The sequence below is a fragment of the Leishmania panamensis genome (genome assembly GCF_000755165.1).
Source record: "Leishmania panamensis strain MHOM/PA/94/PSC-1 chromosome 23 sequence".
Classification (NCBI taxonomy): domain Eukaryota; phylum Euglenozoa; class Kinetoplastea; order Trypanosomatida; family Trypanosomatidae; genus Leishmania; species Leishmania panamensis.
In genome coordinates, this window is record NC_025869.1 from 114134 (window position 1) to 141889 (window position 27756).

General features: G+C 58.4%; 5 protein-coding genes across 5 annotated transcripts; all 5 read left to right on the forward strand.

Moving 5' to 3' along the window:
- Positions 1–1087: 1087 nt before the first annotated feature.
- On the forward strand, positions 1088–7735 carry LPMP_230400 (RNase III domain-containing protein; the record flags this gene model as incomplete). Its single annotated transcript, XM_010700896.1, has 1 exon — positions 1088–7735. The coding sequence occupies one exon, from the start codon at positions 1088–1090 to the stop codon at positions 7733–7735; it is 6648 nt and encodes a 2215-aa protein (XP_010699198.1).
- Positions 7736–8518: 783 nt separating this feature from the next.
- Positions 8519–9574, forward strand: LPMP_230410 (NADP-dependent alcohol dehydrogenase, putative; the record flags this gene model as incomplete). The annotated part of the gene is made up of 1 exon (XM_010700897.1): positions 8519–9574. One exon carries the CDS (start codon positions 8519–8521, stop codon positions 9572–9574), a length of 1056 nt encoding a protein of 351 aa, XP_010699199.1.
- Positions 9575–13103: 3529 nt separating this feature from the next.
- Positions 13104–13463, forward strand: LPMP_230420 (cytochrome c oxidase subunit 10, putative; the record flags this gene model as incomplete). Its single annotated transcript, XM_010700898.1, has 1 exon — positions 13104–13463. One exon carries the CDS (start codon positions 13104–13106, stop codon positions 13461–13463), a length of 360 nt encoding a protein of 119 aa, XP_010699200.1.
- A 2979-nt stretch (positions 13464–16442) lies between these two features.
- On the forward strand, positions 16443–20153 carry ABCG5 (ATP-binding cassette protein subfamily G, member 5; the record flags this gene model as incomplete). The annotated part of the gene is made up of 1 exon (XM_010700899.1): positions 16443–20153. One exon carries the CDS (start codon positions 16443–16445, stop codon positions 20151–20153), a length of 3711 nt encoding a protein of 1236 aa, XP_010699201.1.
- A 1674-nt stretch (positions 20154–21827) lies between these two features.
- LPMP_230440 (hypothetical protein) lies at positions 21828–27647 on the forward strand (the record flags this gene model as incomplete). Its single annotated transcript, XM_010700900.1, has 1 exon — positions 21828–27647. The coding sequence occupies one exon, from the start codon at positions 21828–21830 to the stop codon at positions 27645–27647; it is 5820 nt and encodes a 1939-aa protein (XP_010699202.1).
- Positions 27648–27756: the final 109 nt, after the last annotated feature.

Consider the following 27756-nt stretch of genomic DNA (forward strand, 5'->3'; position numbering starts at 1 on the left):
GGCAAACCTTCGTGCTTCCCTGTTTATCATTTTCACAAAGCAGGCGGTAGCCAGAAGGCAACTTTTTCCCCCTTTTCTACCGTCGTGGACTGCAAGTAGCGCTCGAAGCTCAAAATATCACCCTTCGGGGGGGGGACGCGTGCTTCGCTCCTCCACAGCGCTCCAGCTGATTAAGGTGATGTGTTTGAGTGCCAGGGGGCAATCAAGAAAGCGGAGGCACTGCAAGGGTATCAACCACTCCCTGCCTGTACTGCACCCCGCAGTTGACCTCTGTCGAGTCCGCGTCGAGTATTGGCGAGTAGGAAAGTACTCAGGCGAAAAGCACCGGAGCAGAGATGGTGCTACTCGCGCTAGCTTGTGTGTCTTCTGCCTCCTCCACGAGCTGGATACCGAAGTTCGCATATTTGCCCAGCGTGCCCGCACGCTTGTGTTCAGACATGATCCTTGGCTGGTGCTTCCGCGCTCCTCGAGTCACTATAGGCAGTAGTTTGCCGTAGCAACGGGGGAAGTACGGCCGAGAATATCCGAGGGATGCGCTGGCGCCGCTACGTGACGAGGAAACTCCGCTTTTCCGCCAGAAATATCTCAGCCAAGCAGCGAATTTGACGAGGTGGCGCAGAAAACAAAGGGAAATAGAAAAGCGGTGCGCCAACGCGGAAATTGACACCCAGAGAGTGCACATGTGCAGGTACCACCCCGCGGCCACTGTTACGCGTGTCATCTCCTCTTGCATGCGCCTGCTCTCGTGGAAGGCATGCTCGGATGGAATGTGCAGTTCTCGCACTACGAGATGTGGGTGAGTGGCCGCTTTTACCACTCACCTGAGAGGCTTCAGGTGAGAGGGGGAGATATGAAAGGAGCCAGGCAGCGCGCTAGCCTCCCCCGCCTGAGTTGCAACTGAAAGCACGCACTTGATAATGACCTGCGTTGTCGCAATGTGAAACACTTTATTGCGTGCGCACGCCCCCCCCCCCACACACACACACACCTCCACTCATCTCCTTTTCCCGTTGTCTTCCCTTAACCAGTGTGCCGCCCTTCAGTTTACTGTCCGTGTCAATTGATCGTGCCAGCCACCCTCAGTAGCATGAAGAGAAACGATTGTGGTGGAAGTACCGTTGAGGATGTGTTTATCGAGTGCATCTCCGAGGCAGCCCTGCGTGTGGTCTCGCCGCAGATTATCATGCAGGCTGTCAAGTTGTGGCTCACTCAGCAGTCAGTCTTCAAGTCTATAAACCCGGAGGGCTTCTTTGCGCAGCCGGACACATTCGGCTGGTCTGCCGCGCCGGAGTTTCTGCGCTACTGGGTCCCCCTTGTGGCTCAGAAGTTCAACAAGTTTGCTGCGAGTGAATACGCCTTCCTTCACCCGCCCTCCCATGTGGGCACAGGCTGCCTGACGAGCAAGACCGCCACCCTGCTCAGCCTCGATCATCTGCAGAACACCTTTCATCAACAACTGCAGGACCTCGCCTCAACGGGCGCGATGCTGCCGTGGCAATGGACCTACAAAGAGGCCGCACTCGAGATCTTCCTGGCCCTCATCTTTGTGCTAATCTATCACAGTCAACCAGCGATCGCCGTCCGCGCCGTAGAGCCAGTGTTCTTGTCTATCCTGACACACAAAGATGAGAACTTCATGGCGATGCCGCAGTTGCTCTCCTACTTTCTTCCGCACACGTCCTTCCAAGGCATCCCCTTTGAGGAGCGTGTTGCCATAGTGGCGGATCAGCTCATCCTTCGAGGCTTTCAGTTCTCTGTGGCGCTCACCTACGCAGACACGGTGGCGGCTGCCGCTGGCAGGGTGGAGATGTGCAGCACCGAGCTCGTCCCGATGAGCGTGCGCGAGGTCGTGCAGCGGGTGCGCGATATCTCGTCTGCCTTCAACACGGCGTCGGTACACATCCGAAGTTTTATCAAGCGCATCGACGGCGAGACAAGCGAGGTGGAGGGCCTGACGCTCAGCAAGTACATCAGCCTCGTCCTGCAAGAGTGCCGCGGCTTCTATCTGCGGTGCAGGCAAGCGTCCAAGTGTCGTATTCAGTGGGGCGAAGCGCTGCAGGAACTCCAGCCAGTGGATGTGTGCTTAGTGATGCGGCGGTTGAAGAAGATGCTGCGCTTCGGTTCGCCCTACTACGAACACTTTGTTCGAAAGGGTGTCTGGGCACACATCCTGTGCAGCGACGGATGGGTGCCGCTGCAGCTCATTGAGGAAGAGCTGGCAGCGGACACGACCACCCCCGTGGCGAAGCTGCCTTCGAAGGAGAAGCTGAAGATTGTGGAGTCGCTACTGTGCCAGCACGATAACTTCCAGCGATTCGAGGTGGGCTACTGCCTTCTTCGGCGTAGTCCATTCAACGGACAACGATGCGCCCGCAGCTTGTACGCGCACGAGATTCGAAACCCCCTGCTTTATCGCCAAATCATTTGCCAGCGGGAGCGTCTCGTGCAGCCCGACGACGCCACGGCGGTGAGCAACCTCCCGCTCTTCGGTTGGGTGGCTCTCCCGCAGCACCCCAGCAAGGCGCTCGGCGTACATCCGAGTCTCTTCCCCCTCTTCGACAACATTCCTTTCATTGTTGCAATGCCCGCGGAGGCCATTGGCGTGTTCCGTGACTACGAAGAGCGCACCCCAAAGGCTAAGAAGTACGATGAGAAGCTGCGCAAGCCGCATCTGTGGTTTGCTGAGGTGTACCTGCGCGCCATTGCACGGGACGGCCAGGTAATGACAGGCGAGGCAGACGGTGGGCCGGCTTCATCACCCTTGTCCTCCTCTGTTATGGCCACGCGTTCCACTAGCCTCTCCAGCATAATCAGCGCCACCTCGTGGGCAGTGGAAGAAGGGTCCCACGACTGCGACACCGCCCAATCGGCCACGTGCACAGAGGTCTACACGAGGGTAGGAAGTACGTCGAATCCCGCGACGCAGCGGTGGTATGTATTTCCGCAGTACTACGTGAAGTGGCTCATCAAGGCAATGGCAAAGTCTTCTCCCAGCCATTGTAAGGCAACAGACACGACAGCGACTGCTACGGATGAATTGTCGAGCCAGCCAGCTACGGGCCAGTGCGACGACTTGACGGTCTACCGTCAAGACGTTGGCCGCTACCCGGGTGTCCTCGGCTTGCCGAAGCTCTTCTTCACAGGTCGAATTGCCGAACTGCGGGAGTCGACATCCACCGAGATACGCTGCCACGCTGCCTCGCACGACGGCGAAGGCACAGCCAAAGTTGGTGCTGCACGCCGCACAGTTGCCGGCGCATGTGGGGCGGAGAAGGCAGGCGCGAAAAGCCTCGAGCACAATGATGCAGCCCCAGAGTGCAGCGATGCGGTAGACGAGGGGCGTGACAAGAACTGGAATAGAGAGAAACTCCAAGCCCGGCAGGGCCCCCACCGCCGCCGCGGGACGCCTCAGGAGTTCTGCGCCACTGTGGAGGATATTGATTGCTCCAATGGGGTCGCCCTCGCCACTGCTGACAGTGCCACGTGTGGAGAGGAGGAAGAGATGAAGCGCCAGACTGTTCTGTGGAAGTACACCATCGCAACGTACCACGCCTCCTCATCGCTGCTGCCAAGTGTGGTTGTGCGCATGTGTTGTAGGGATACCGCTGCCACAGACGCCACGACCATGATCGGTCTCTCTTCGATGGAGGTCGCCTCAGCGTACTACTGCAGGTGCTTTCCGCCATCGCGCGTTCAGTCTATCTTTACCGACTACGTTGCCGAGATCATGGCGGAGGTCATTGTGGGCACAGAGAATGACAAGAAGGACGCACAGCACAACGGTGCAACCGCAGCAGCACATCAGCAAAAGAATGGGAGGCTGAATAATAAAGTGTCTACCTTGCCCCCTCGCAACAAGGAGCTTGAGTTGCTACCTTCTGCGTCATACACCGCGGCGGCCAGTGAAGGCGAGTTTGCTGAGAAAGTCTTCAACGTCGCATCTCTTCTGAAGACACTGAACGCCTTCATCGCCAGCAACGAACTTTCCTGTGTGGTGAGCGTGCGGGTTCGTACAGCGGCAGGTCTTTCATTGAATCAGTGCCGACAGGGCATCAACAAACTAAAGGCATTTGCTCGTGGGATGGGGCTGCAGTACGTGCTGCTCGCGAAGTGCTCCTCGCGGGGAACCGCCGCCTCTGACTGTGGCAGGAATGCCGGTGGCAGCGACCACGAAGAGGTGCTGGACGTAGAGCAGTACGAATTTCGGAAGCGTGTCACGTGGAGCGTTCGTGAACTGGAGCACATCCTGCACGAGTTGCACCTGCAGTCCATCGACATCCCGGCTGCCACTCTCGCCAAGGCCCTCACGCGCCAATGCGAAGACAAAAGCTTCAATTACGAGCTGCTCGAGTTCATCGGAGACGCCGTCATGGACTTTTTGGTGGTGTCGGATGCCTGCCTGTTGTCGAACGCGGCGCGCCAGCGCGGCATATCTTCCGATACGCCGTCCGCGCCAACGCCCTTGTCGCCTCGGACAGCAGCACCGCAGGGCAAGTGGGAGCCGACAGCCTGGCCTTTGCCGCTGCCGCAGTACTGTTGGCTTGACGCGGGCGTGCCCCTGTCATCGGTCATGGAAAACACTGTCAACGCGACGGTGTGCCGCAACATTGTCATTGCAGAGCTGCTGCCTCCCACTGCCTCACGGCACTTCAACGACAAGCACTACCCGCACCTGACATTCAAGGTGCGGGCGGATGTCTTTGAGGCCATCTTGGGCGCCGCCTACCGCAGCGGCCTCGGCCTCGACCGCATTCGGGTGCTGTTGCGGCGGCTATTTTCGTTTCTTCCAGCCGCCGCCAGGATGGCACGGGCAGCCCACTCAGAGAGCGCCAATGCGCTTTCTCAGGCACTGCTCAGCTGCCCTTACTTGCTCGAGGACGACGCGCTGAGGGTGGAGCAGCTCTTTAGCTACCGCATCACACAGCTCTTCGAGCAGGCGCCGCGGCTGCTGGAGGGGGCGGTCAGCAGCGACAACGCCGGCGCTAGAGAAACACGCTTCAGCACTCATCTTGCCTCCTCAACCCTGCCTCGCATTCAAGGAAAGGTGTTTGCGTCGATGTTTACGACCGGATCGCCCATGTACTCGTATCGCCGGCTGCACTTCCTCGATACGGCCCGCCTGCACAACCGCATTCTTCACCTTTTCAGTGAGCGTAGCATTGGCTACGTGAACGAGATCATTACGAACATAACCCACCTCGTACTTGACCTAGATAAGGTGAGCCCGCACTCGTGGGGCCTGCTCAGCATCATCTGGGATTGGTACCAGCAGTACTACCGCTGCCCGGCCGCTGCCTTTGCGCTTGATTCTAGCGGTGTGTCCGTGGTAAACGGCAAGTGGAAAGACTCTTGCCATGTGCACTTCCCTCAAGTGACGGTGAGCATCGACACGTGGGCCTCGCTGGTCGAGCATATACGTGCAGCAGTCGTCATTCATCTGGCAGAGAAGGAGGCGCGGCTGCGCAACTTTCTCGTGGCACACACTGCGGACTACCGCATCTGGCTGCACCGCAAGGCACTCGTGCAGGCCGTCCACGCCGCAGGGGGCCAGCCGCGACCGCACATGTGGGACTATTGCGATGCCGCATCGCTGCTGGTGCTCAGCTGCACCTCTCGTGCTGTGCGGCTGTCCATCTTCGAGCATGTTGCGTATGTGTCACAGACGTTGCCTGGGCTGGCATCCTTTGCCGAAGTGTCCAGCTGCGCGGATGTCTTTTATGGGGACTGGAAGGAAAATGAGGACATGGTCGTCCTCGAGCGCCACCGCGGTGCGCCGTGGCATCGCCTCATCGTACCACTGCAATGGGCAAAGTTGTACTTCGCGGCGAGCAGCAGCAGCGAGACCGCACCGGTGGTCTACAAGCCGGAGGATTTCTGGAAGGAGGCCATTGATGAGGGCCTCATCAAGAGCAAGAAGCTGCGGTTGTACCTGAACGACAAGTGTGACATCAAGTACGGTACCGAGAAGCGACCCCTCGTCCTCGACACACTTCTCGTTGTATCATCTCACAAGGAGCATCTGAAGCAGCAGCGCCGGGCCAAGCGCGAGTCCAGCAGCCCTCCTGCTGATCTAATTAAGGGGGAGAGAAAGAAGAAGGAAGCTGGGGGAGCCGTGACCGTCCCGGAGACCCACACACGACCCGCGGGTGCGGTGGCGGACTGGCTTCGTCGATGGCCCAACGAGGGAGCAGTGCAGTACCACCCACAGCGCCACAACCAACCCTTGATGCAAACTACCAAGGCGTCTTGTACGCGCCGCAGTCGCCTTGACGACACTCGCAAAGAGGTACAGCGCCGCATTCGATGCGTACAACATGAGCGGGCTGTCGAGAGTGGCGCAGTACCACGCTGTGCTTCCCCGCCATCATCACCGCCACAACGCTGGATTCAGCCGATCAAGTGGGACTATGAAGGCCCGTACGACGACCCCGCCGAGGGCTGGGTAGTAGAGTGCGCGCACAGCTCTACATTGACACTCTCTTCGCTGCGCACCTGCGAGTATCGTGGCACAGACCAGAAAATGTACACCTCGTGGGTCGACTGCGCGCCGGTAACGGACCCAGTCCACGGAGAGCAGGCAGCGCCCCCCGCACCGCTCTTCGCGAAGGAAGGGACTAACGACATCTTAGCGTCATTCGAGGATGTCTACGAGCATCGTGTGGACCTTCCAGACCGATTAAAGTGCACGTCATGGTCGACATGGATTAACGCATGCGTGCTGCGTGCGCCACACACACCCTTCAAGGCTGGTTCCAAGGTAAACGCGTGGTCACCGGCGTGGTGGGACTTTGACCCGCAGCACAGCGTTACAACGTTGTACGTGGCGACTGAGCCGATACTGCGCCTCACAGGTACCGACTCGTTGGCCGCCGCACTCGCACCGCCGTCAACCGTTTGCGGCGGCGGCGGGATGGAGCGTTTCGCTCAGCTCTTCATACCACAGATCTCTTACGCTAATGTGCCGCCGGTCAAGCTGAGCACCGCCACCTACGGCCCCAACGTATTTCCCTTGTTCCCAGATATGTCAGTGAAAAGGATCGAAGCGCCAGCAGAGAGGTCGGCGAACAAGGCGGTTAAGTTCCCCGGCGTGGCTGAGATGGGCTCCACTTCTTCGGCACCACCCAGCGTACCAGCGGCGGTAGCGTGCGGCACGTGGTCCAGAGACTTCTTCTCACCCGTACCTAAGATTGTGGCCCTCCCTGCAACCTTGCAGGTACCCGCTGCCGCCGCTGCTACCCTCGCATCCGCTGACCCAACAGCATCCCCCGCGTTGGGGTGGGTGGGGCGCGCCATTCAGTACGTCTTCTCAGCCACTGCCGCCCGCTTAGAGTTCGGTCGCCTTCCCCTTGTCGTGTGTGAGTCGAACAGCGTGTATGATCGGGTGCAGGCGGAGATGTGCACCAGCGGCGCCGCCCGACCACATCCTTCGCTGCTGTTTGTTCTCTCGCTGCAAGACATGAAAGGAGTCAGGTTCTTTGTGAAGACAATGTGCTCCGATGGAAATAGGGGACTACAGGCTCTGCGTCACATCTTTGTAGTCGTCGACTCTGACATCAACAGCGCAGCCGTGACCCCAGCGTCGGTAGCGCTCATGGGACGCCTTCAAACCCTGTGGAACATCTTACGACTGTCTGCTGTAACCCACACCAACGAATGCCCGTTGCTTTACGTGAGCAGCGATGCCATACGTGAGCAGTGGCACCGTGCGCTGAACCCGTTAAGACAAGTTTTGTAAACGTGGCTCACCCTACCCGCCCCCGCCCCCCTCTTCCGCGAAGCCTGGACTGGGCCTCACACACACGCACGCACGTACACCCATCAAGTCAGAGAGAGAGAGAGGCGAACACTGAATTACAAGCATGAAGTAGGGAAAAGAGAAACACATCGAAACTATAAAGCCGCGTCAGGGACTCAGACGTGCAGCATTTCAGTGCGTGCGGCCCTCTGAGACGCGCCGGTTTGTTTGCAGCCGCGCTCCTCTCCTCCTCCCTCCCGCCCTGTTAGGGTATGCTGAGGAACACGTGCACCCCCGCTCGTGCTATGATGTGTAGTGGCGTAACGACTTCTCCGAGTCAAGGCGTAGCAAGGAAGGCAGGGCGGAGGGCAAGCGATGCAGCGCGAGTGAAAAAGAAATAGGGAGCCGTGACAGCGGGTCCGCGAGCTCGTCGAACTTGCACGCGTCCCCTCTTTCTGCCCCGGGCGTCGTGCCACACGTGAACAATCGCTCTCACCGCAACACACACACACACATGCCGCAGCGGCACTCGCTACCAATTCCCCAGACACCCTAATCTATGCCTTCCCCATCTAAGGAGAACTGCGCTCCTCCCCCTTCCCTCTACTCTCCACTGCCCACCAACATTGACCCACGTAACAAACCATCCAACCTGCAGTATTCCCTCTTCAGGTTCCCTCCTCCGCATTCATACTCCTTCATAAACACCATTCATTCCCGAACTCATCGAGCCACTACCCCACCCGCTCCCCACTCAAACACTATATTCTCATTATCATCCTCATGCCATCTCAAGCGTGCGGATGGGCTGCCCCCGCCGTGAAGGCGAAGCTGGAGCCTTTCACCTTTGACCGCCGTGACGTCGGTTGTGGCGACGTGGCGATCAAGATCGCGTTCTGCGGTGTGTGCCACAGCGACCTGCACCAGGTCCGCGATGAGTGGGGCGGCTCCACGTACCCGATGGTGCCCGGCCACGAGATTGTGGGCCACGTGACGAAGGTGGGCTCGGCTGTAACCAAACACAAAGTGGGGGACAGGGTGGGCGTGGGCTGCATGGTCGACTCGTGCATGAAGTGCCGCCAGTGCGAGCGCGGCCTGGAACAGTATTGCATGAATGGCGCGTCGTTTACCTACAACGGCACAGAGCAGGACAAGAAGACGCCCACATTTGGAGGCTACTCCGACCACATAGTGGTTCGCGAGCACTTTGTAGTGAGCATCCCGATGAACCTCGACCTGTGCGCTGCGGCACCGCTTCTCTGCGCTGGCGTCACGACGTTCTCTCCGCTGCGGTACTGGGGTGTGAAGAAGGGCACCCGCGTGGGCGTGGTTGGTCTTGGCGGCCTGGGCCACATGGCCGTGAAGCTGGCGAAAGCGATGGGTGCGGAAGTGACGGTGTTCACGCGCTCTCCTAACAAAACTTGTGAAGCTAAAGCCCTCGGTGCACACCACGTCGTCAACACGACTAATGAGCAGGAGATGAAATCGGTTGAGGGGTCGCTGGACGTGATTGTGGATACGGTGGGCATGAGCCACGACCTCTGTCCCTACATGAAGACGCTGGACATTGACGGCAAGCTTGCACTGGTCGGCATGCCGGAGAACAAGCACCCGCCGGTGGACCCCCGCCACATGATCGTCACGCGCCAGTGTGTTGGCGGATCGGTCATTGCCGGCATCCCTGAGACGCAAGAACTGCTTGACTTCTGCAGTGAGCACAACATCACCGCGACGGTGGAGAAGATCAGCATTAAATACATCAACGAGGCGTACGAGCGCATGCTGATGAGCGACGTGCACTACCGCTTTGTAATTGACATGGCGTCGCTGAAGGAGTAGACGCGGCTGTCGCAGCGGTGTTGCTGGCGTCACAAGCGGCACACAGCACATTTCGTAAAGGCGGTATCGGAGCGCATTTTTTCTTCTGCTTGTGGTCTTTATCAGGCAGCTGTAGATAACGCTGCCGCTCTACGGTACTCCCACTACGACTGACAAGCCTGCACTCCTCCTCTTATTCTCTGGGCTTCACATACACACCGGACAAGCACGTCACGGAGTCCGCCTCTGCGCCCACGGCAAAACAAGGCGACCAGAGAAGTAATATGCGACCTGCCTGTTCTTGTATGTGTACGTGTCTGTGGGCGTGTTACCCTCCTGAGCTGTGTGAAGGATACTCACACGCGGACTACCTGTTCCCTCCCTCTTAACCCCTCATTGGCTCGATCCATCGTTCTCCAACTATTCGTCTCTTGCTGGAAAGCTTCTTCGTGGGTAGCGTGCGGTTTCATGTAGGTCTGCGTGTGTTGTGACAGTGCTACCCTGAAGAGATGCAACGGGAGAGGGCAGTGGAGAGGTGGTGGAGAACAGGTGAAGACAGCAGGGCTGCGGCCTATGTTCGACCGTTATGAACTCGGCTATGGATGTAGGACGATGAAAAAGCCGCGCGTTTAAACCAACCACAAGGGTAAGAGGAAGACAAGAGGAAAAGGGAGAGACGCGGATGTGTTTTTTTTTATCCTACCGAGCTGGCGATTACGCGGTTGCTGCAGGTGTCACGCACCCCCCCCCCGATGGTGAGTGTGTGAGCACGTGTGTGCACGCGTCTCAGTGCAGTGCGACGGTGCGCCTTCGTACAACGAGAGGATGAAGAGGTTAGGGGGTGACGTGGAGAACACGCCGCACTGGATCAGCTCAGCATGGGGAAAAGGGGCGCAGCGCAGAGGCGGAAAGGGCGAAAACACCAAACGCAATGTGAGCGCGCGCGCGACGAGAGGCTCATGCGCCAACTAGGGGCACGCATCCACAGACCAACTGCATGCACTGTGGGGGGCATATGTGTGTGTGGTGGGTGAGCAGTACATGGTGTAAAGGAGCAGCGGGGAGGGGCGGTGAGGAGAGAGTCTCCAGCAAGAGAAGTGAAAGGAAAACAGCGGCGTGAGTGAGGCCCATGCAGAGTCTCCTCGAGATGACCCAAAAAAGGGGGGTGGCTGCACAGGTGTTGTGCCGCTTGTCGCCTTTTTTCTTTTTCTTTTTGATTTTGCCGTCTTCCTCCCACTCCCCCCCCCCCCTTTAGTGCTTTCGCCCACCCACCCACCCCACCGCCCCACCCCTTGCCCTTTCTCTCACTCTATTCCTCGCTGTTCTCGTGATGTACCTCTCTGTTTCCCTGCCTACTCCTCTGCCCGTCCGTAGCAATCGAGTTGCGTACATTTTCTTCTCTCTCTCGTTGTATTCTTTCTTTCGTTTTCCGCGTTGCCTTTCACCATGAACAAAGCTCTTCCAGGGAAGGTGTTCTGTACTGTGTTGTAGCCATTGCGTGCGTTCTCTCGCTGTGCGCTTGTGCATGCGTACGTGTGTGTGTGTCTCTCTCTTGTTTCCTTTCTTTTCTGTTTCGAAAGGCGCCTTTGCTTCCTCTCGCCTCTGCGCTCAGAGGGATGCATCCGGGTGTGTGTGTGTGTGGCGCCTTAGCCTGACTCTACCGCTCTTTTTCCTCTATCTCCTCGTCTGACTATCCTCGACGACCACTCTCCTTTACCCGCGTTGTGTCTGCGCCTGTGATACGAGAATCACAGAAATGTCTGCGAAGCTCCCCGATTATTACATTTTCTTTCGGACCCGTATGCCCCTGCACAACACCCCATACCCTCGCGCTCCTCATACTCTTCCCTTGCGCGGGTGAATTCCATGTCCCTCTCTGCTTGATTGCCGGTTATGGTTGTGGCTTAGTCTCACTCAAGCGTTGTGTGTTGCTCCCCTATTCGACTGACACACCCTCCCTCCCTCTCATTGAAGGTGTAGAGGGTAGGGGTGGGTGGGCGTATTTTCTCGCCACTTTCTTGTTTGCCAGTCCTGAATTTGATTTCCTCCTCTTCTCTTAGTTTAGTGGTGTGCTTGCGCGTAGCGTGGCGAGAGCGGCTTCAGTTCTTCGGTGCGATTATATGCCTCACCCCTCTCCTTCCTTCCTTTCTTTCTTTCCCCCTCCCCCCTTTTTTTCTTTGGGGGGGTACGTTCTTCCTTCATTGCATGTTGGAAGTCACTGATTGAAAAAAAAAAACGAATCCATTTCACCACCCACATCACCATCTCGGACAGGCGGCAGAAGGTTGAGGTTGCGCTATACCTTCTCTCCGCCTCTCCACTTTATCTTCCCCCTCCCCCACCCCCCTCCCTCTCTCTTCCGTTTCTTTTTCCTGGGCAACTCGGCCGGCGACACAATTGCACACCTCGCCTCTCACCTCACCCAGGCGCTCACACACACACACACACACGCATAATGCGCGTGACCCGCAGATCCTCCTGCTCTCTTCCCTCGTCGCACTCTCTGCTCACGTGCAACCCTCATCTGTCTATCCTCCTCCTCTTCCCACCGTTCCAAGTGCCCTCGCATTCCTCGCCAAACCGGTGCCTAACTACCTCAAATACACACGTTCCTTGCTTGTACACCTAGGGACGCACCGGCGCGCGAGAAAATGGAAGGGCGTGGATCAAGACAGAGAAGAAATGAAAGGTGCCGAGGTAAAAAGGGCTATTGCGGAGTTCTTGGACGCGCACAGAGGCGGTAGGATTCCTACGTGTGCCGGCGTATGTGTGCGTAACTATAGAAGCTGAGAGTGCGACTAGTGCCTCCGGGGCGGTGTTGCTTCTCGGCCTGCACGGAGAGGCGACGGAGAGGCCGATTGGGCGGGAAAAGAAGGCGCACGAAGCGAGGGGTTGGGAAAAACTTGGCAAATTTGAAAAGAAAAAGAAAACACGGCAGAGCGCTACAAGGACAACGTGGACAAGCTTTCATGATTATAAGGAAGAACGTGAAAGGAGGGTCGGGGGCAGACTGCCGCTGCTGCTGCCGTGGCGGTGGCGGTGGCGACCCCCCCCCCCCCCATGCGTATCTGTTATACTTTGGCAAGAATCTTGCGCTCCGCGCTGCTCCTACCCTCCTCTCTCATCGACTGTATCGCCGAAAGATTGGCAAGCGGAGCGCCGCTTAGGCGTGCATGCACACACGCTCCCTTACCACTGCCTGACAGAGAAACTGCGTGCCTCCCTTTCCCTACCAAGAGTCGACGTGCTTTTTTTCCTCCCCTCTCTTGCGCTCTTTGGCATCTCCTCTGCTCTCCTTGCACCTGTAACACCTAACTTACTCATGCCTTCCACTGTATGGTGTATCGTCACTTTCGTATCTTATGCGCCTGACGTGCGATCACAGTCCCACTCGCCTGCACAAACACCTCCTACTCCTTCGTTCTCCCATCATACTTGAGACGGCTGAAGTGTACTGTAAGTCTAACGCCCTGACTTCCCCCTCCCCGATCGTCTTCTCTGCTCAAATCAATACACACACACACACTAGAAGAGATAAGGAATCATCGCAATGATGCGTCGCTTCACGTCCCGCATTTCGGCCTTCACAGCGATGCCGGCGGTTGAGCAAATCCGCCAATTTCACTTCCCTCTCACGTCCCCGCCGATTGATATTGAGTACCTCGATAGCGACCCGCTCGAGTTTGCCGTGCGCACTGAGGCGCGCAACTGGGGCTTTGATGACCTGCAGTACATGCGTGAGCTCGCGTTTGTGCGCATCAATAATAACCCGTCGATCGGCGACTTCCGCACTATGACGCCGGAGGAGCGCCGCGATCTCTTCTGGGGCAGCGACCGTCAGGACTTTTTTCGCCATATCACCTATAAGCTTACCGGCAACCCCGAGCACCTGTATCACCGCGGCTGGTGAAGAATCTGGTGATTGTGTATGCGCACCCACCCAAGTGCTTCACTTTTCAGCCTCTCTGCAGCTATTCTTTTACACTGGGCTCGCACTTGATGAGGGAAGCGCTGGCGCTTGTGATTACTCGTCTTTTCTCTCGCTTTGCTTTGCATAGGAAATTTCACGCTCTCTTCTCTGTTCCCATGTGTTTCTCTTCTGTTTTTCCCCGTCGTACGACCCACGTATCGACCCCTTCCCTTCTCCCCTCGCTCACGCCTCGTCTTGCCATCGCACAAGTGCGTGCGCGGGTGTGTCTGTGCTGCTTCGAGACGCTTTTTATTCTACACCGAAAAGCGCACAAGACAGAGAAGTTGGCTGCGCAGGGGTTTCAATCGTGGTAGCGCCACCAGTAGCATCGCCCAGCAGCCACTCATGACGGGTAAGCTGGGGAGAGTTGGTAGTATGGGGATCAAATCTGCGTATGTGTCTGCACCGGTGAGGACGCCTGTGGAGGTTATGTGTTGTCAGTCTGTGAGTGCTGCCGACCGTATGCTGGTGCCTGCCGACTCTAGCGTATGCAGCCACAGACACGCGAAGACGCACATGCCGATGCGCCGTCCACCCGCTACTAACACAACGGTGACATGGTGTAGTGTTCGCTAGTAAACTGAACAAGTGAGGGGAGCGGCTGTCTGAGGTGTGGACGAAGCACAGGGACAGGGATGTTGTGCTAAAGAAGCAGCGCAAAGCCCTCTGCCACCGTGCGTGGGTGTGTGCGCAGGGCGAAGCCGTAGAGCCAGGACGGACACCTCTACTCTCTACCCCCTCTCATCCTTCACCACCAACACCCCACCCCCTCGCCTGTTCGACAACAAAACATTCGTATGTTCTCGTGTGTCTGGGTGAGAGCTGCTCCCCCCCTTCTGTGTTGCCTATGTCGTCTTCATCTTATCCCTGTCTACCGGTCCACCCCTCCCCTACTCCCTCCTTCTCGTCTTCTGCCTCGCGCTCTCTTTCCTCCACTCATCCAGTCATCTCAGAAACCCTCCTCTCGCTTCTTCACGGCCTCCCTCACCTCTTCCCTCCTGGGTACAGCTCGGCCTTGAGCTGCATTGAAGAGGCGTGCTAAGTTGCTCGGTGTACGTTAGAGTGGCGAAAAGGTGGAGTGTGAGCGAGACACAGAGGGACAGCGAGGAAGTGAGGGCTACGAGGGCACCATGGAAGTAAGGGCTATGATGTCCGTGCGCGTGTGTAGGTGTAGGTGTGTGCATGTGTGGTAGGCACAAGGAATAAAAACAACAAGAAACGCGCTACAGACGAACAAAGCTGCGTTGGAGGAAGGGAAGGAGGTGCAGCAACGACAGCTCCTCCACCCTTTAACCCCCCCTCTCTTCCTCCACCACTTTTTCCGGTCCTGTGTCGTCGTCTTCTCTCACCCCGTTCTTTGGCCTGTAGACGAGTATCACGTCAGCGGGCGGGTTGTAGCTTCAGCCAACCCTCTTCGCGTCGAACGAGCGTTCTCGTTAGGAAAACCAAAAGGGGGAGAAAGGCATACGTGCAGCACCAGCCGATGGAAAGGAGAAGGAGAGTGCGGAATGGAGGCCGGAGGTGCATTGACTGCGGTGCTAACCGTGATTCACTTCACTCCGTCAGGCTGCACCTCTTTCTCTCTCCACATCCCTCATGCATCTCGTTTTCGCCTTCCACACCTCTTTTCTTTCTCAAACGCGTCACCCTCATGCCCCCTCCCCCCTCTCTCCTCTCTCCCCCGAAATGCCCTGGTCATCGCCAACGTTGCCTCGGCGAACCTCCTTGGCTCTCGCTTAATTCGACCGCACTCGCGTCGAATGCCTCGCTACGGTACCCACACGCGCACGTGTCTTGTGGAAAAGTTGTCACATCTCTGACGCGCCACCCACAGCGCCACACCATTCAAACGCCAAGAACACAAAGAACGGGCCAAGTTGTGCTAAGGAGTAAGCAAAAGACAGGGGTCATTCAATAGGCTTGTCGAATCCTCTCTTGTTCTCCACCTTCTGTATCGATCTACAGCTTCTCTGATTGACGCTACACCCTACCCCCACCCACCTACACACACACACTGCTTCTTTCGTTTCTTCCTCCTACGAGCATCTGACTCTCCCACACGCAAGAGGATCCGCTCACGGACACCTCTGCGCACACGCACGCAATCCCCGGCGCACTCATACAAATAAGGCACTCACATACATCCACAGCTAGACCCACTCGTAACTGTGTGAGGCATTCTTTCTCTCTCCCTGTTTCTCTGTGCCTCCCGGCTCCTCACACCTACGCTGACAGACACACACACGCGCGCACGTCGTGTGGTGTTGGCCTACCCCGAATTTTCTTTTCAGCTTTTACCTCCTCCCTCCCTTTCCACGACCCTTTTTTCCGCCTCGGTTGCTTTCTATTGTCCCTTGCTGTGGTGTTGACTCGTCGTATTGTCACCCTCCTCCCTGTCCCCCTCTGTGCCTGTTGCAACTGCTCGAGCTTTGACCCATCTCTAACCCTGTCTGTTCTCCCTCCCGCCTTCTCTTGCTCCTGTTGCTCGTGCTGCGTCGACTGGGCCCCCCCCCCTCTCCCCGTCACTGCTGATATTGCTCTTGGCTGGTACCGCTGCGCCTTCTTGTGCCGTCTATCGAGACACACCGTCTTATTTTTCGTCTTTATGTGTAGCCTTGCGCGCCGCTGCACTTCTTCCTCCCCTACGCAGTCCAGAGTGCATACAAAAGGCCGCCACTCGCTTCATCCACACGCTCACACTCTACAGGCGCATACACCGCTAAGCACATCACACTAACGCACTTTGGAGGGCAGTCACGGACATCGCCTGCAGAGCAGCACTCTGCCCCACTTCTTCGTCTCTTGCGCCTGACTCACCTTTTAGGTTTCCTCGTTTAGTGGCGACTGTGGTCGTCACTTCACACCCTTGAACGCCTCGTACCTGGCGAGTTGCATAGGTACGTACGTTGGGAAAGCGACATGATGGCGCCATCGCGGAAGACAGCGCCCAATGCTGTGCCGCGCCAGCACCGCGCCGCTGTGCTCAGAGCAGTCGCTGCTCTCATGGCTGCTTTCCTCCTCCTCCCTCTCGCTTCTACCACGAAAGCTCACCAGGTGGACCTGGCGATGTGGGATAATGCGGATCTTCTGCTCGGCCCTTCCAGCTCACAGGCAGAGCCAATCACGTGCCTCAACGGGGGCATCCCCGTTGGCGACCACTGCATCTGCCCCCTCTACTACACCTCAGCGAACTGCTCACAGAGGCAGTGCCCCAACTCGATCGGCGGCACAGGACCGCACCGCGTGTCGCCCGTCAACCCGAAGAACAAGTTATGCGAACACTGCGACGAGAAGGACTTCGCTGGCCTCAGCTGTCAGTTGTGTCAAAACAATGTGGCGTGCAGGCAGTACGCTGGCAGCTCTGCGGAGTGCGACAGCAGCATGGTCATCCGTAGCGACAACAAACAGTTCCAGTGCAAGCTAAACAACGAATTCTTCATTCGGCTCATGGGTGGCGGCCGCAATATCACTGCAGAGATCATGCTCAACTGCTCCACATCAGACGGCACCGCCTTCAGGAGGGGTGACCAAGGCGTGTGCAACATGGCCATCTATCGCATGGAGCCGAACCAGAGCTACCTCGATCCTTTCTTCCGCTGCAGAGCGGACCAGTGCTCGCTCAAGTACGGTAAGAGGGACCCTGATCCGAGCAACACCAACAGCAACACGCTGTGGCAGCGCTTTTTCCGCATAACACGCACCACCGGACAGATTGTGCTCATCATGGAGTGCGCGTTGCTCGCGCTTCTCGGTGCCTTCACGAAGCTCCTCGGGCCATCCCGCACCAAGTTCACCTCTGTGACTCTGGCCTCTATGATCACCGCCACGGTGCTGCTGTATATCTTATTGATGATCATCGGTATGCAAGCCATCTCGACCCCGGAGGACACCGTCATATACGAATGCAAGAAGACGCAGTGCGCCTGCGCCGAGGACCCACCAGCGCAGTATGAACCGATATGCTCGACGACAGCGGCGTTGAATGACCAAATCCTTCCATCGATCAGGAACAGCATACGCTTTACCTGCGGGCAGAGCAGCTCAAGCTGCGAGCTGACGCTGTCCGATCTCTCGCTGGTGTTCCAGGCGAGCTGCTACGCCTCTGAGTGCGTCGACGCCGACCGCTTCCCTGGTGGCCCGTCGGACGACGACGACGGCGGCGGTGCTTCCGTCCTGGCGAAGCAGAATCTCGGTATCCTTCTTGCCCTGCTGGTGCTGCTCGTGGCGAGCGCGGTTGGGATTCACTATTACTACACCTGCAGTATCTCCCGCCAGCGTGCCAAGGAGTTCCTCGTCACCTTCCACATGAATACCCCGCACAGCGACCCCAACGACGGTCACAACGAAGGTGGCGGCTCAGCTCTCGTGAATGAGACCCACGTGCATCTGAACAACAGCTTGAGTGGCCCCGCCAGCGGACACGAGCAGTCATCATTGCTGTACGACTCGCCAGCACCGCGCGCCGAGCACTGCAGTTATATTCCACGGAGATCTTCCCGCAACAGCCGTCGCTCTGAGAGCACCTCCTCTCTTCGTGCGAGTGTGTATGAGCAGGCGCGAGCCTTGACGCCGCAGGAGTGCGCGCGCATTGAGAAGGTGCGCCGACTCGCTGCCACGCCACTGAAGCTGCAGGTTTCAGAGCTGCAGTACACCTTGAAAGCACCTTGGCTGGGGACTGTGGAAGAAGGCTCACAACGCACGGTGCTTCACCACATCAGCTTCACTGTGCACTCGGGAGAGGTATTGGCTATCATGGGACCTTCCGGTGCTGGCAAAACCACGCTGCTGGACTTGCTCTCAGCCCGCGCAAAGTCTGGAGTAGTTGGCGGCACAATTTCCCTGAACGGCACGCCAGTCACCACTACGGGTGCCCGTACAGCACAATACCGCAGCATCATCGGCTACGTCTCCCAGGAGGACACACTGCTGCCGTCCCTAACTGTGGAGCAGACGATCCTCTACGCCGCACGTCTAAAACTGCCAAGGGCGCTCTCACCCAGCACTGTGCGTCACATCGTGAAGCACATCATCGAGACGCTGAGGCTGCAGCACTGCGCGCAGACGCTCATTGGCGACGAAAGGACACGCGGCATCAGCGGTGGTGAGAAGCGTCGCGTGTCTATCGCGGTGGAATTGCTGGCGAATCCGCGCATTCTGTACCTTGACGAGCCGACGAGTGGGTTGGACGCAGTGAGTGCGAAGCACGTGATAGAGACGGTGGTAGAGCTGGCGAAGGACTCAGTGATGGGCGTATATGCCACGCACTACTTCGCATTCCGGCCCATCGTTATCTTCAGCATCCATCAGCCCTCTCAGGAAATCTACGAGCTTTTTGACAAAGTGCTGCTGCTATCACAGGGAATGAGTATCTACTGTGGCCCCGCCGCAGCAGCTGCTGCGACGTTTGAGCAGCGCGTCACGGCGGCCTTCGGTAACACGCGAGAGGTCCCGAGGAAGGAGTTACACAACAACCAGGCCGAGTACCTCATGAAAGTCGAGGAGATGCTCGACGACGCCGTGCGCACGGAGCTGCAGGAGGCGGCCGCGCTCGATATCACTGACACCACGAATATGCTTTACAGGAGCACCTCGGCAGACCGGTCTGCAGTGACTTCGGCCCGTACGCAGGTGCCACCGTGCCGCAGTCCCGTGGCACCAAACTCGCACCCGCCGTTACTGCCCCACAACTCCACAGCTCTCGACGACGACGATGAGCAGGTGAGTGGGGCCGACATACTCAACCTCACTTTTAGCTTCCGCATGTACTATGCGAACGTGTATGAGCAGCTGCACCTGCTCGTGTCCCGCTCCATTACGTGTCTCCTTGGCTCCTTCCACCTGGTGGTGTGCCACGCGGCCGTGGTGGCGTGCCTTGCGATGCTCATGTGCGTCCTCTACCGCGAGCAGGCACTCGATCTTCCCGGGTCGCTGAACCGTGCCGGCTCCGTGTCGTTTCTACTTCTCGTCACCTCCTTCGTGTCTCTTAGCTGCCTCGAGCAGCTTATCCCCGAGCGGAAGCTGTTCAACGTGGAGCGGGAGAACGGCTTCTATACCACATGGCCGTACCTCATCTCCAAAATGGCTGTCGACATTATCCCGCTTCGCATTATCCCCGCCATGGCGCTCACCTCAATCATTTACTTCCCCATGGGCTTCCGCGTCGACGCTGGTCTGCACTTCTTTTACTTTATCCTCATCATTGCACTGTTCTCCATTTCCATCACGATGATGATCCTGTGCATCGGCATTGTCAGCGGCACTTTTGGCACCGCTGTACTGCTCAGCAGCGTCTTCATCTTGTGGAACTTCGTCTTTGGTGGGGCGCTAGTGCAAGCCGAGACGATCCCGTTAGCCCTGCGCGCCTTCAAGTCCATTTCGCCTTTCTTCCTCGCTTTCGAGTCGCTCATAGTGAACGAGCTCAACGGCCAGCACTGCGTCTTCTCCCCGACAGACGAAACGGGCAATAAGTCGTCGGAGAGCATCCCGATCATGTGTGTGCAGTACCTCACAAACATCGGGCTGAAGCCGGAGCGCTTCAACGCAGATGTGCTGCAACTGGCGGTGTACTGCCTCCTTTTCGTGGCCCTTGCCTGGGTGCTACTCTCCACCTGCTCAAAGCTCGTTCGCTAGTCGGCGACGCACGACAGAGATGCGAGGGGCGGTGCACTCCTGACGTGTGCCGGCAGCGAAACGGCCATGGTGCGAGTAAAAAGAAAGGGAAGGACAATATGTGAGCCAATGGGAGCAAAGGATGTGGGAATACCTGTATCATGCTCTATGCCTTGTTGCTTTGGCTGCTTCTCCTATGAATCGCGGACCCCCTGTCGTTCATCGCTTGGTCCTCTCCTCTTCTTTCATCGACTCCTGCCATTCTTGCCACCTTTAACCACGTCACTCCCTCCCTCTGTGTTCCCTCTCTTTCGGTTGCACTTTGTCTGCTCACCCCCCACCCCTCCCTCCCTCGTTTTCACCTTTGAAAGCGACAGGTCTGCTCTGCTACCGCGTTGTGATGTATGTACGTGTACCCTCTGTGTATCTCTTTCCCCTGCCCCCAGGCCTTCGTGTGGTGGTGGTGGTTGCTCGCGCACACCTACTCTCTTCTCTTGCCTTCATCCCTAACAACCCGCGTCGACGTCTACGTCTCTCTTTGTCCTGTGCGTTGAGGCATTTGGTGTGCCCTCCTCTCTCCCCCACCCCCACCCCACCCCTGACCCGCACTGCACTTGTGTATGTCTTTTGTTTGATGAGTCACTCTTTACTGCGCCTTTTTTTCTGTTTTTTTTGTTTTTTTTTTTTAGGTGGGCACGGTGCCTCTCACGCATTCCTCCACCCCCTTACATCGATCCCCCCTCCTCCTCCTCTTTTCCTCTCTCTCTCTCACGCGCTTACCAGATCTCGTGCAAGCGTGAGTGAGCGTTGTGGCGTATGGGTATTTTTGTAGCTGCTCTGTGTGCGTGTGTGTGCGTGTGTGCCTGGGTGTGTGCGTGTGTGTGTGTGTTGAGTCTCATGGATTTTCCTCCTCTTGGTACTGATTGTCACGGATGCTGTTAGCTGCCATCGTCTCCTCCTTTACAACTCCCTCATGCGGCATCACTCTCTCAACTTCCGAAGAGAAGTCTATCGCGAGTATAGTCGAGACAGTGCGGCGTATGACTCCTGAGGAAGGTAGAGCTGAGATGCTGTACACGCATGTGGTTCTCGCTTTCACCGCCTCTCTCCCTCTGAGCAACTCCCCTCCCCCTTCCATGAAGTGCACTACAGTGCGGACAAAGGGGAAAGTCTGCCATGGAAAGAAAACGTTCAACGACACTCATCTTCCTCCCGCCACAAAGTTTGGACTGCGCAGGAGAAAGGCATCAGCAGCCTCCGCATCAGGCAGACACCCCTCCCTTCACCCCACCTCGTCCTGACTCGCAGGTGGCGCCATCAGTGACTTTGCAGCCTTATCGCATAATGAAATACGCAAGTCCCCTCCTCTGTCTCTCTTTCTCCCTTCTTCGTCCCCTCATTCCCCTCAGTCTCTTTATTGTAGTCGCAGGACGTCGGTGCGCTATCAGGCGACGGTGTCGTCACCACCGCCGTCGCACAGGGGGCAGGCAGAGTGCCATTCCGAAGAGCCTCACTGAATAACACCCCTTCGCACCTGATACGTGCCTGCGCGCATTTCTGAAGGACATCCGCCGGCAACCCTCTCCCTCTCTTTCGACGCTTGCTGCAGGCCTATTCGTACTGCCATCGCACACCACTTGCCCTCTGAAGGACACACACACACACACAGACACGCTCGCACGCCACCGGTGGGTGATGTCCCGCGAGTCCTATGAGCGCACCTTTCGGACTGCGCTCGCTAATGAGTTTCAGTGGCGCAATCTTTACCTGAAGGAGTTCGGCTGCTGCACGTACCCACCACCGATCGCGAAAGACCCTAGCACCACTGCCCATAACGTCTATCCGATGCGACGGCAGGCCATCCTCCTTCAGCGCGAAAGCAGCAGCAGCAGCAACAGCAGCGAAGGTGCTGGTGACAACGTAGAGGATGATGACCACTATGATGAGTCGACGGTGGATACCGACAGGGAGGAGAGCTACCAACCGAACGGTAGCTCAGTTCTCCCCGAATTCTGCCTTAGCGGTGGTGACAGTGACAGACCCAACCCGAAAAGGCACCAATCTCACTACGTTGGCCTGGCAGGTGCGGAAGACCCCTGCACAAGCGACTCGCCTCGCGACTGCGGCACGGCTGATCAGTTTTTCAGCCTGGACATGTCTTTCTCTGTTGACGGGCATGGAGCCAGAACACACAGCTTCCGCCGCCCTGTCCACAGCAGCGGTGCGCGACGGTTGGGCCACGGCGCCGTTCTGCGCAAAGACGACTTCTTCGACACCAACGATGTCTTCTCGACGAAGTTCTTTAGTTTTCTGTGGCTGAATTCGGATACAGACAATGATGACGACGAAAGCGCGAGCGGCACGCGCACGGTCGACCACGAGCGCCGGCGATGGGAAGCGCGCGACGCAGCCAACGGGCAAGGCACAAGGCACCGCGCGCTGAACAGCAAGAACCCCAGTCTCCTCACGCTTTCGAGACCCGACTTCTCGTCTCTGGCAAACCAAACTTTCGATACGAATCCACACGGGTTGCCAGAGGCGGTGCTGCGTCTGCACCACGAGACATGGGCCCTGCTGATGGATAACCGCCTCATGGCCTGGGTGCACCGTGAAGCCGCCGACCACTGTCAACGCGCCACGCAACTGCGGCAGCGCCTACTCGAAATTATCGCGCTTGGCCCTTCCTCCGTGGACGTCGCTGGAAGCGCCACATTTGCCTCTCCCACCCACGTCAGCAGCGCACTCGCGGTGCCGGAAGATGCGCTGCAACGCACTTTGGAGAGCTTCTCGCCTTTCTTTGTCGTCATCTCGCCTCCGGCGGTAGTGCAGCGGGCAGTGGATCAGTTCCAGGCGGCGCGACGGGGCCAGCTCCGCAGCGTCAACGGACACCAGCCCGCTGCCACCGCCGTGGCTGATCTTGTCGGCCTTCCGCTGCTTAGTCAGTACGGCTCATGGCGGGAGGCCTACGAGCACCGCCATCGCTGGGACAAGGCGCCATTCTCTTTCTTCTTCATACACGACGTCAGCTACAACTACGCCCAAGTCACAGCCATGCTCGTGGAGCTGCAGTTGCTCTACACCCACGCCCACACTCACTCGCGGCTCTGTGTAGAGGCGAGGCGGGAGTCTGTGTTTCTGCAGAACGCAGCCCGTCAACTCACCACCTCGAGCAGCGCAACCTGCAATACGGAGGAGCGGCGCCACACGTGCCCGCTCATGCTCATCCAAGAGATGACAGAGAGCATTATCCTGGCCTACGAGCAAAGCTCCACACGCACGACCCTGTCGATGCTGCGCCGAGTGCTGGACTTCCTGACAGATGCCGCACTAGACACGGTGACGGCGCACCGCTTCATCAGTCGTATGGCGCTTCTGCGGCAGCACCAGTTTCAGCTGCCAGGTATGGACACGACGCGCCCTTCGCCAGCCTCGACAATGGCTCCCGCTTTCCCCACTGCGGTCGCTTTTAACGCCACACAGGTTAGAGAGGGCGATACGGCGACGGCTGGTAAAGAGGATCGACAATCAACAAGGCGCAACCTGAGTGTCTCCAAGATGGAAGATGGCGCCTCTACAAGTGACGAACTCTCCGGCACCGGCGCCAGCGGCGTCCTCAACATTGACCTAGAGCCGCAGCGTGTCACGGAGCGCGACATCAACGCACTCTTTGAAATTGCCTACTGGTTTGTGGATGTGACGACAGCGAACGCCAAGGTACCACTTGATCCAGCTCTGATCGCAAGCGCGACGGCACCGCTATCAGCGGCGCGAGTAGAGCCACTCAACAATCGACTGGGAGTATTCAGGAGGGTGAGCCGAAGTTCCCCAGGCAGTAGATCACCGTTAGACACAATGTTGTACCAGGTTGAGGGATCGCATCTGGCCTCGCCACGTCACGGCAATGCCCTCTCCCCGACTGGAGCAGATGACCCGTCGCTCTCCCTGCCGCCGCGGCCGCAGCCGCAGCCGTACTTGCCTGGTCGCGCACAGATGTACAACCCTGTCGAGTCCCTTGTAGAAGCGGTGGTGTTGCTGGAGGTGTACCAGAAGCCGCTACATCTGCGCGATGATCGACCCGACCGTGTCGGCCGCAAGAAGCGGCAGAGTGTATTGCCGGTTGACGTGAAGGCCCGCCGTGGCGACCGTGGATCTGGGAGGTTTACATCGTCGAGTCTCGCGCCGGCCCCCATCTCCGACACCTTTGCAAGCTTCATCAGCCCTTTGGTGGTTCTCACCACCTACCTCCGCCTACACGGCGGCAATTGGCTGAAGCAGCTCTGCCGCCGTGTCTTCGAGTCGCTACACAGACCGAATGTTCAGCTCTACGTCAACACCCTTGAGCTCGATGCGACGTGGGCGGCTCTACAGCCATCCCCATCCCCATCCGCACAAGACGCGTTCAATGGCACTGACACTGCAGCGACGCGAGGGAGCCAACGCCAACAAATCCGACTGCCAGGAGGCGCGCCGTCCGCCCCAAACACCGCCGCCAACAAAGAGGTGGCGCGCTGCGACTTCCTCTACCGACTTGGCACTCTGGAAGACCTCATTTGCCAGGACATACTGTACGCTCTGAACAACTTTTTCGGGTTCCTGTACGGCAAGCGCGCCGCTGAGCGCTTGCCGCAAGGCATCTCCGTCCTTCTCACTCAGTTTGTGTCGACCGTACACCTGCACATGCTCGAGAGCGTTGGCGCCACTCGGGCTGCGGCGGCGGCGTCGTCTGGCAACAGCCATCATAATCGACCGCGGCGTCCCGGCACTCGTGCTAGCTCAACTACTCCTGTAGGAGGCATGACGGCAGATGCGCCGAGCCGCATTGCGGAGGACTGCCTCCGGGTGTGCAGACAGCGCTACTACGCTGGTCTGCGCCGACGCGGCGGCGCTGGTGAGTCGGGAGCGCCCCACACACCCGCCTTCTGCAGTGTGGATGTCCCCGTGACGGGCACCAGCGGGAGGGCCACGCCCGAGGCAGCTGCGCCCGCTGCCGCTGCCTCGCTGCCACGCCTCCTGCACACGATTGAGCAGCACCGCCTCGGGAAGTTCATCCTCTTCGACTGCTGGATTCTGCCGGCCCTCAACAACGCGGTATCGCTCGGCTTCCTTGCTTCCGACTCACCAATGCACCTCCGCTGGAACGTCGACGCGCTCGCGCGCTATCTCAAGATCCTTGTGCACGCACCCTTCGTCGAACAGGACAAGATGGACTTCGCCAGCCTCTCCAGAAGCGCTCTGGAGGGTGTCAGGCGACGCAGGAGTAGCAACGTGCGTTGCAATGACGGTGGTGGCGGTAAGGGTGGCCGCGGTACCGACACAGAGCAGGGAGACAGCAAACCTGGCACTCATGCCGGTGGACGCGGCGCCGCGCGTCCTACGGTGCTGTCGCTGCCGCCGTACCTCACCGGCATCTACGACGTCGCCACCGGCTCGCTGGTGCGCATGCAGACCTCCATATCCATGATCACCACCGCCGGATGCGACCCGTCTAACACGGTACTGACTGCATCGGCAGCGGCCGCGCATCCGACCACACTCAGTACGCTGTCGTCGACGTTGTCGAGTCCCGTTGTGAACACGGTGGGCTACGGTGAATTCGAGGACGGCGAGGCACTCTCAACGCGGGACACCAAGAACAACTGCGAGGACGTCTCGATGATGAAGGAATCGCCAACGCAGTGGGGCCAGTCGAGGCGGTCGCTGGAGGCGACGGCTCCCCCATCCAGTGTCACTGTTGCGTACGAGACGCCGTCTCTAGCGGCTCCGCAGCGGCACTCTGAAGTTCCGCGAGCCGGTCCGCGTCGGGGATCTGCTGCGGCTTCCATCAAGTTGACGGTGACACCACCGTCTGGAAGTTCCTCCCGTTTGTTCTCCACGGAAGGAGAAGCTGCCGCGGCAGCCGCAGAGATGTCGTCACCTAGCATGTATCTCGACACGGACAGCTTTGCCGGCTCACCAAGGGACCTGCACGGCAACCCGTTGATGTCGTCGCCGGGGTCGCAGCGTAACGCCGAGATGCCTCTTAGTAGCGCCACTCCACTCGCACCACTGCCACCGCTTGACTTTATTCCCAGCGCTACAGCGGCGGTGGCGCACCCGTATGTGGTGATGGATGACGCTGTGTGGCTGGACATGTCCCCGGTGCTGCAGAGCCTCAACGACAGGATCGGGCTGAAGTTCTGCGACCATGGCACGGGTGAGGCGTTGGCCAGCGATAGCGAAACTGCGACGTCCATAACGCAGCTTCCCACGATGAACAATCGTGGCGGGGGGGTGGGTCCGCCTGCTGATGGAGCCTTGATGGACTCAGTCACGCTTACCGACCTCTCTCTCCTTGATGTGCCAGCGTTGCAGATTCTGAACAACTTCACGTACGCGGCATGCACGGACGACAGCGATCACGTCGTTGTGCCTGAGTTTGAGGTGCTGCCGTCGATGGCAGCGGGGTGCCTCGAGAAGCTCTACGAGCTCGCTACCGACACACATCCGATGGTTGCCCACGCGCTGCAGAAGGGAACCTTTCACTTTGCCTACAAGGACCCTGGCAGCGCACCCTCTGGACTGACGTCCTTGTACACAGCGTGCATGAATGGAGTGCTGCTGCACCCCCGCACCGCCGCGCACGTGCTAAAGAACACCATGGATAACAATGCGCCTTTCTCTCGCATGCTGCTGAAGCCGGTGGCAGACACGACGGCACTCGACCTGCTTGGTCGCCTAGCCACGTACTCACGCGATGTACCTATGGTGGATGTGAACGCCGTTGTGCCACTGATGAACTGCATGGTGCCCACCCGCAGCGGTACTGGAGGCGGAGGACCACACGCAAGGATGACCTTTTCGCCCAGCAGTACGACACTGCCGGCGGTTGGCGCACGGAACCCCAGCGCAGCTTCGACGAGTGCAACTGTTTCACACCGCTGGGAACGCGAGTCGCGCCGGCTGCTGCGCGAGTTTGTCTTCCTCACCACGGGTAACGCAGACTGCAGATCGCCGCTGCCGCTCGTGCCGGGGCTTCGGCGGCCAGTGGGACCCCCTCACCCGGCGCACATGATCCGCGCTGGCGCAGCTCGCATTATGGAGGACACTGGCGGTCTGACGCCGATGGTGTTCGACCCATGGTGGCGCGCAATGGTAGTGGCACTATGCGTTAAGGCGTCGAACATGTTTGCTGAGTGCAGCGGCGATCAGTCGGTGTCGTTTCAGGAGATGTGCCACGGGCAGGCCGAGGAGTCCCAGCGCCTTCATCGGTGCATCGCTGCTAACTTCGTTAATACGAAGGGCCGCGATGCGTGCGAGGAGGACGCCATGACGACGGTGAGCAGGTCATCGCAACGACAGATTTCGCTCACGGAGCGTAGCAGTGGTGTCAGCAGCCTGCCACTTTGGCCAAGTCGGAGGCTCAAGCAAAAGTCCAAGGCAGGAAGGGGGAGGGTGAGGGGCAGCGGAGCGGCAAAGTCCACTGGCACGAAGAGAGGGAAAAATGGACGCAAGGCCGCCGCCGCCGCTGCAACGTAATGAAAAAGAAAGAGAGAGAGAGGGTGAACAGACGGCGCAACGCAAAGCTGCCGCTCAGCGTTCAGGGAAGGGCATCGTCACAGCTCATGGGGAAGAGGGAGGGACCACC